This window comes from Panicum virgatum, chromosome 4N (assembly GCF_016808335.1).
Source record: "Panicum virgatum strain AP13 chromosome 4N, P.virgatum_v5, whole genome shotgun sequence".
NCBI lineage: Eukaryota > Viridiplantae > Streptophyta > Magnoliopsida > Poales > Poaceae > Panicum > Panicum virgatum.
The window spans coordinates 1,908,002-1,916,726 of NC_053148.1; the positions used below are offsets into that span (position 1 = coordinate 1,908,002).

Below are 8,725 nucleotides of genomic sequence, written 5' to 3' on the forward strand. Positions count from 1 at the left end.
ATCCAGCCCAGCTCGGTACAGTACAATCCCTGCACGTACAAAAGGCCGCAGTGCAGGATGGCCCACGATGCAGAGCCACACGGGAGGCCACAGGGTTCCCCCGCGGAGACGATCCCGCCTCCATCCCTCCCGGTTACCGACTGGCGGGCGCCTCTCCTTTTACGCGCGCGAGCTCGCTTCCATTGCCCCTCACCCACTTTCGCCGACAAGTGGACCCGGAACCCCCAGCCGAGGACGGCAAGCCGCCGCTTCTCCCACAGACAGGTGGTCCCGCGTATGGCGGACCCATTTGTCATTGACAGTACAGCCTGGCAGCCGCAACGTGCCAAGCGGGGCGGAGGAGTTTGAAAACAGGAGGCCCACGGGCCCCTACGGGCTACACGTATCCGGTATCCCCTCTGCGACGGGCCCAGTCTCTGGCTCGGTGGACCCGGGACCGTCAGCCTTAACACCCCCTTCTCTCTCTCTCTCTCCTACCACCACCCTACCACGCTCTCGCTCTGATCTCTCCCTCTCTCTCACTGCGCGCAGTGCAGCAGCAGCGGCTTCCCCCCCGAAAGCAACCACAGTCACGTCGCAATCGCCAGCACCACCACAAAAACGCATCGCACGCAGACCCCGTCGCACTCCTACTCCTCCTCCCTTCCCTCGCTCCTGCCCGTCACATGGACACGGAGCGGCGGCAGCGGCACTGGTGCCCGTGCTAGCTGCGGCGACGAGCTCGCAGCGGTGGTGGCCCGGACTTCTTGGCCCCGGCTGGCTGTTGCCTGAAAGGTGGTGCCTTTGGGGCCTGGGAGGGACAAGGCTTCGGAAGGTTCCCTCTTGCGGACTCGCGCGGGACGGGATGGCGCTGCTGCCGCGGTGGTCGGCGGCGGCGGCGGTGCTGGTTCTTGCGGCGGCGGCGGCGGTTGAGGCCGGAGGAGGAGGGGGAGGGGACGGGCGGGCGCTGATGGCGGTGAAGGCCGGGTTCGGGAACGCGGCCAACGCGCTCGTGGACTGGGACGGCGGCCGCGACCACTGCGCCTGGCGCGGGGTCGCCTGCGACAGCGCCTCCTTCGCCGTCGTCGGCCTGTGCGTACACTCTCCGATCTCCCCTCCTCCTTGTGTTGTCTCGTTTCTCGCGGCTGCGTGGCGGCGCTCTCCAAAATCTTTTGCGGTCCTGCCGTGCTTCCTGTGTTTGGTGCTCCGTGTGGGTTGCTTGCGTGTCTTTCTTGCGGTTCGATCAGGAGCAAACACTCGCTGGAATGTTTGTCTATTTTTTGGGCATTGCAGCATGTTTTGGCCACTCAAGCTTTGTTCTTGAAACATTCTGTGCCGTAGCGTACCTGAGAGAAACAAAGTTTGATTTTTTTTATATGGAGCCTGTGTTCATATATATTGCACATTTTCTTGCGGGAAAAATGAAGGGTCGTTTTTTATATGTTTGCTGAAAATGATAAGAATCTTCTGATGAGATTGTTTTCTGTGAAAAAAACAGGAACCTGTCAAATCTAAACCTAGGAGGGGAGATCTCGCCGGCTATAGGGGAGCTCAAGAGCCTACAGTTCGTGTAAGTTGATGACTCGGAGGAGGACCGTACAGTTTCCCCTCCTTAGCATCCACTTAGTCACTGTTTAGTTCCCACCCCTAAACCTGTAAACGCAAAAAAAAAAACATCATATCAAATATTTCGACACATGCATGGAGTATTAAATGAAGTCTATTTACAAAACTTTTTACATGGATGGGCTGTAAATCGCGAGACGAATGTAATGAGCCTATTTAATCCATGATTGCAACAGTGATGCTACAGTAACCATCCGCTAATTATGAATTGATCATAGATTAATTAGCATCATTAGATTCGTCTCGCGATTTACGACACATCTGTGCAAAAAGTTTTGTAAATAGACTTCATTTAGTACTTCAAATTAGCAAGATTCCATCGCAAAATTTTTTTGCAAAACCCATCGTGCCATGATGTGACACGGTTCTTTAGTATTTTATTTGCTTTAGGCCGACACATCCTAGATTTGCTTGCTGATTAGTTTATTTTTGTGCTAATGATTTGCTCGTGCAGTGATCTCAAGCTGAACAAGCTCACAGGCCAAATCCCAGATGAGATTGGGGATTGTGTCTCCTTAAAATATCTGTACGCCCCTAAATCCAAGTCTTCTTTTATTATGTTACTACCTTTTTGCTGTAGATTAGCATTTTTTTAATTGGTCTCTGTTTTTTCTTGTCTCTGCAGGGATTTGTCTGGGAACTTGCTGTATGGAGACATCCCCTTCTCCATCTCCAAGCTCAAGCAGCTTGAGGACCTGTAAGCACACTCCATTCCTGTTTCCTTACTGCCTTTTTAGCAAGAGCTATGACTTTTGAGACATGGTAACTTTTGCACTTATATTTGGGGTAACTAAGTGGTTGCAGTAGAAAATGGGAGGCAGTTGCACATGCTGCGTTCATGATTATCTTGTGTGATACAGACATTTGTTGTGGTTCATGAAATTTGTTTGTTTTATGGTTTATGTATTGCTACCTACTCTTTTTACTGCTTTTGGATTGCTGGTTTTGTGACATTTTCTTCTCCTTTCTTGATGCAGGATTTTGAAGAACAACCAACTCACGGGACCCATCCCTTCCACGCTGTCCCAGATTCCAAATCTCAAGACCCTGTAAGCTTCCTAGGACCTTTCTCTATCCGTTACTCTTTACTTATTTTATGATTGTTGGACACATTGGGTGATTTTTTTTGTTCTGTTTGTTTCACCTACCTTTTGTGCTTTATTGTGCATACCAAAGGAATTTCCTTTTGTGATGCTTTTTTGTCACTTATGTTGCCTTGGTAATGAAATGTTCATTTGTTCCTTTGGAACAGGGATCTAGCTCAGAACAAACTTACCGGTGACATCCCAAGGCTCATCTACTGGAATGAAGTACTGCAGTACCTGTAAGAACTCTACAACACTTTGTTTTGCGTACTGTAGAATATGTTTTCGGATGGTAACATTTCTGTTCTCTTGATCCTCAGAGGCTTGAGGGGTAATTCACTGACTGGAACTTTGTCAACTGATATGTGCCAACTGACTGGCCTGTGGTACTTGTAAGTTAACTCCCCTGCTCCATTGTATGGTCTGCATATGTACAGTTTGGTCTTGTTGACATTGGTTGTCTTCCATATATGCAGTGATGTAAGGGGGAACAATCTCACAGGAACCATTCCAGAGGGCATAGGGAACTGCACTAGCTTTGAGATTCTGTATGTTGGCACTGACGACTGTGTTGGTGTTTTGGTTCTCCTTGGTTTAGGAACCTAATTTTCTTTCCAAATTTGGCATGCAGGGATATTTCATACAATCAAATCTCTGGAGAAATACCTTACAACATAGGATACCTTCAAGTAGCCACACTGTACGTCATCCTGATTTCTTCAAATCTTCAATATTTTTACCTTTTTCATAATCTTGCAGTGCTGTGTTTTCTTTCATTTAGGTAGTTCTTCAGCTGACTTATGTCCCCATGCACAAGTGCTCGCATGCAGGCCTTCAGTTTAATCCTTGCTTTTTTTACAGGTCACTTCAAGGAAATAGACTGACTGGGAGAATTCCAGAAGTGATTGGCCTCATGCAGGCTCTTGCTGTCCTGTGAGTAAAATGTGTAATACAACACTTCAGTCCACCATTACTCGTTTCTTTACTTGTTCATTAACAGTTTTCCGAATTTGTTTCTCAGAGACCTGAGTGAGAATGAACTGGTAGGGCCGATTCCTCCTATACTTGGCAACCTATCATACACTGGCAAACTGTTAGTATCATCAACTATACTCTTCTTTCCCGAACTATCTTCGTTTTCTTTTATTAATGGTTTGTACAACCATTCTTTTTTAGTTATTTACATGGCAACAAACTTACTGGACACATACCACCAGAACTGGGGAACATGAGTAAACTTAGCTACTTGTAAGTTCAACATTATCTTAACAGTTCTGCATTTATGTTTATGTGTGATCTTAATGAAGTTCAACATTACTTCCATCCAGGCAGCTGAATGATAATGAACTAGAAGGCACCATTCCAGCTGAGCTTGGCAAGCTCACAGAATTATTTGAATTGTAAGAACCTATCCCATATTCAAGTATACAAATTAATGTTCATTTTGATCTCTGCATTTTCTGATAAGTTGTATAATTCTTTAGAAATCTTGCCAACAACAATCTTGAGGGTCATATTCCTGCAAACATCAGTTCTTGCAGTGCACTGAACAAATTGTAAGTTTGTAAGCATGCATTTATCACAAGTTTCAATAGAACAATTATGTGTTTCTCATGCCTAATCGTTTTATTTTGTTCTCAGCAATGTGTATGGCAATAGACTGAATGGCTCTATCCCTGGTGGTTTCCAGAAGTTGGAGAGCTTGACATACTTGTGAGTAGTTGCACGTGCAGCAGCTTGCTTACAACTGTTGCCATTGAGAGCACATTATTATTTCATTTTATTGTTTTACTACTCTGATATGTAGTTAATTTTATTTTAAAAATATCATAGGAACCTTTCTTCAAACAATTTCAAAGGCCAGATTCCTTCTGAACTTGGTCACATAGTCAACTTGGACACACTGTAAGGAGAACCTTTGCCTATTTATTTGTTACCTAGTCCTATGAATTCTCTGAATTGTGTGTTACATCGCAGCCACTTCATTTTGATATCTACTTTTTTCCTCCATTTTGGCACAGGGATCTTTCCTACAATGAATTCTCTGGACCAGTTCCTCCCACTATTGGTGATCTCGAGCATCTTCTTCAATTGTATGTTAAGAACCAACCTTTCAGAATTCTTGTTGTCTTTTCTATGTGCATTATTGCCTGATGTCAACAAGTGTTCATGCAGGAATTTGAGTAAAAACCATCTTATTGGATCTGTGCCTTCTGAATTTGGAAACTTGAGAAGTGTTCAAGTAATGTAAGTGAACTCCCTTAGTGATATGTTCTAGTAATCAGGCAATAATATTGATTCATCTCAACTATTCTTTATGTGCAGCGACATATCCAGCAACAACTTGTCTGGTTATCTCCCTGAAGAACTTGGGCAGTTGCAAAACCTTGATAGCTTGTGAGTCCTCCTCATGGCACTATTATTTTGATTTCTACTGCATGCCACGTTAGAACTTTACTGATCTGTGGTTTTCTTACACAGGATTCTTAGCAACAACAATTTGGTTGGGGAGATCCCTGCTCAGCTGGCTAACTGCTTCAGCTTAATTACCTTGTATATTTTCTGTGCTAACTTTGTCCTAACAGCATTGTTAATGATTTCTCCAGCGTTAAATCGTGTGTTATTTTCATTTCAGGAATTTGTCATACAACAACTTTTCTGGACACGTCCCATCGGCAAAGAATTTCTCAAAATTCCCACTGGATAGGTAAACAAATGGCTCCATGTCCAGTCTTTGGTATCCATTTCCTTTTATTGGATTATAGTTTATGATAGGAACCAAATATCTAAGTGCAGCTTCGTGGGTAATCCTATGCTTCACGTGTACTGCCAAGACTCCATCTGTGGACATTCTCATGGAACAAAAGGTACCAAATAAGTCCTGAGCTAGTACTCAGCAGCCAATTCTCCTGTTCTCCATTTGCTTCTAAGTTCTAACTCATGCTTTTATGAACTACAGTTAATATTTCTCGGACAGCAGTTGCTTGCATTATTCTAGGCTTCATCATATTACTCTGCATTATGCTGCTGGCAATATACAAAACAAATAAGCCACTTCCACCTGAGAAAGGATCTGACAAGCCAGTGCAAGGTTTGTGCATATGTCACTCACCCCTTGCATTGCAATATATTCCAGAGCCATGCCCTAACATGTTGATACTCATCGATTACTTTTCTTGATCATGTTTCAGGACCACCAAAGCTAGTAGTCCTTCAAATGGACATGGCTTCCCATACCTATGAAGAAATTTTGAGGTTGACTGAGAATTTTAGTGAGAAATACATCATTGGTTATGGTGCATCAAGTACTGTGTACAAATGCGATCTCAAGAGCAGCAAGGCCATTGCTGTCAAACGGCTCTACAGTCAGTATAACCATAGCCTCCGTGAATTTGAGACAGAACTGGAGACGATTGGTAGCATCCGACACAGGAATCTCGTCAGCCTTCATGGCTTCTCACTCTCTCCTCATGGAAACTTGCTCTTCTATGATTACATGGAAAATGGTTCCCTGTGGGACCTTCTTCATGGTTAGGATTTCTGAGCTTTTATTCGTGTTTTTTCCTTCCTTTCATTCTTTTACAGATTCCTCATTAAACATATCTGTGGTAATACTTGCTTGCTTTCAGGTCCATCAAAGAAGGTGAAGCTTGATTGGGACACAAGGCTGAAGATCGCAGTGGGTGCTGCGCAAGGACTGGCCTACCTTCACCATGACTGCAACCCTCGCATAGTCCACAGGGATGTCAAGTCCTCAAACATCCTGCTCGATGAGAACTTTGAAGCGCACCTCTCTGATTTCGGCATTGCCAAATGTGTTCCGGCTGCCAAGTCCCATGCCTCTACCTACGTGTTGGGAACCATCGGCTACATTGATCCAGAGTATGCCCGGACGTCAAGGCTCAATGAGAAATCTGATGTCTACAGCTTTGGCATTGTCCTTCTGGAGCTGCTCACCGGGAAAAAGGCCGTCGACAATGAATCCAACTTGCATCAATTGGTAAGTCATCACCATGCTGAATTCCTTATTTCCTTTACCAGATCCTTCTTTAATTGCTCCATGCTAGTCAGTACTGAACAATGTGAAGAATGTGATGCATTAATATTTATCAGTATTTTGATTCCTTGGAATGCTCTGCGTGAGTGATGGATGTTCCTTGCACGTGCAGATACTCTCAAAGGCTGATGACAACACGGTGATGGAGGCTGTGGACTCGGAGGTGTCGGTGACGTGCACGGACATGAACCTGGTCCGGAAGGCCTTCCAGCTCGCCCTGCTGTGCACCAAGCGGCACCCCGCCGACCGTCCGACCATGCACGAGGTCGCGAGGGTGCTGCTCTCCCTCCTGCCGGCACCCGCCGTGAAGCCTCCCACGACCAAGGGGGCGGCCGGCGACTACACCCGCTTCCTGGCGACGACCACGGCCGACATGAAGCACGACGTGTCCGACGACATCGGCGACAACAGCTCCTCCGACGAGCAGTGGTTCGTGCGGTTCGGCGAGGTCATATCCAAGCACACAATGTCATGATTCCCCTTTGCTCCGTCTCTCTAACTCTAGGGCCCCAAATTTTTTTTCTCTCAAGTAGAGATCCAAGTAAGAAGGTAGTAAAACCATAGTAGCACAGTGCAGGAAATAGGTGTAGGATTCGCAGTAGATGGTGTCCATTGTTCCTCTTGATGTTCGGTTCAGGAGCGTCCAAATGGAAGAAGATGATGTGGGGGCAGGATGGGGATTGCTGTGGCAGTTCTTGGTGTAATCACGACACGAGTGGGGTGGATGGATCTGTCAGAGGTGTCCCGTGAGCGCCATGAATCTGAAGCATTCATGCGCTTGCGATTCAGAGCTAGGACATGGAGTTTCTTGGATCCTGGAGAAGGCATTGAATTGAACCATGCGCCCGGCATTGAACAGGCCGGGCTGTTGTAAATGAAATGCATCACCTTTTTTTTTGACTGGTATTTATGAGTTGCTCTGCCTCTCTCTCGCTGCTGTGCCTGGTGTCCTACGTCTTGGTGCCTCTCTGGTATATGGCTGTAACTGAATTTACGCCTGTTTGGCTCTGCTCAAGTGTCCTGCTTGTTCGTCAGGTACATGAGCGAGAAACTGGCAACTCTTACAGCTGAATCATGCAGCTCGTGAGCACATCTTCGCAGTGAATGAAGCCTTTGCATCGAAAGGGTGAACGTGTTCGCCGTAACTTGTTCGATTTTCTGTGCTTGTGCTGTTGCTGACCTTTTTGCTCTGGAATGGAACACCACCGTGCTCTGTGTGTTAGCGTAGCACTCAACAGGTAAGAGACAAGACAGGATCGTGCCAAAACCCTTGGCTGTTGCGCACAGGCCGGGCCATTCCGTGGCTGGTCGTCGGGCTCTGTCTCGTCTGGTAGTCATTGGCAGTTCTGCGAGCAACCGTCCCCTCGGCTCCCCTTCTCCGATTTGACCCGGCCATGCGGCCTGCCGGCGAGCAGCCTCTGGGCCGGAGCATGGAAGCCTTCTGTTAGCAGCAGGCGTTGCCGGTTGCCGTGTGCTGTAGCCTGTAGCTGACAAGGCGCGCGCCGTGCGTGACGCATCGGTGGACGCCACTGGCGCGTCCTGGCGCCGGTCGCTCCCGCCGGTGACCCCACCTGCGACGACAACTCGACAAGGCCCCCACAACGCCGCCCGTGAGGCGGCGGCTGCGGTCTGAGGAATATTGCAGCCGCCGGCGACCGGCGTCGCGCAAACTGCCAGCCGGACGGGTCCACGGCGACAGCGCCGACGCGACGTGGGAGAGGCCGGGGGAGCAGCAGGTGGCTGGTGCCGCGCTTTATTCGGATCGGCCGTGATGCGACAGACCGATGTGGGATCTCGCGCGGCGGTCTCGTCGATCTCCGGGGTCCCCCCAACGCCGGCGAGTGCACGCGCTTGACCAGTGACTGATCCCTGAGCTGAGCCACCAAGCCCTGCTCATTGCAACTGTGAACGAGGGTGACCAGGACCAGGGTTTTAAAAACCGACCGGACCGGCCTAACCGCCGCCCTCCGGTACCGGT

General features: G+C 47.8%; 1 protein-coding gene across 1 annotated transcript; it reads left to right on the top strand.

Moving 5' to 3' along the window:
• The first annotated feature begins 503 nt into the window (after nt 1–503).
• On the top strand, nt 504–7,678 carry LOC120669946 (LRR receptor-like serine/threonine-protein kinase SIK1). Its single transcript, XM_039949869.1, has 26 exons — nt 504–1,071; nt 1,478–1,549; nt 2,060–2,131; nt 2,231–2,302; nt 2,583–2,654; nt 2,858–2,929; nt 3,011–3,082; nt 3,167–3,238; nt 3,322–3,390; nt 3,552–3,623; nt 3,712–3,783; nt 3,867–3,938; nt 4,019–4,090; nt 4,175–4,246; nt 4,332–4,403; nt 4,524–4,595; nt 4,712–4,783; nt 4,866–4,937; nt 5,016–5,087; nt 5,172–5,243; nt 5,326–5,397; nt 5,487–5,557; nt 5,650–5,781; nt 5,882–6,220; nt 6,320–6,690; nt 6,860–7,678. The coding sequence occupies exons 1-26, from the start codon at nt 845–847 to the stop codon at nt 7,220–7,222; spliced, it is 2,940 nt and encodes a 979-aa protein (XP_039805803.1). The 5' UTR covers nt 504–844; the 3' UTR covers nt 7,223–7,678.
• The last annotated feature ends 1,047 nt before the right edge of the window (nt 7,679–8,725 follow it).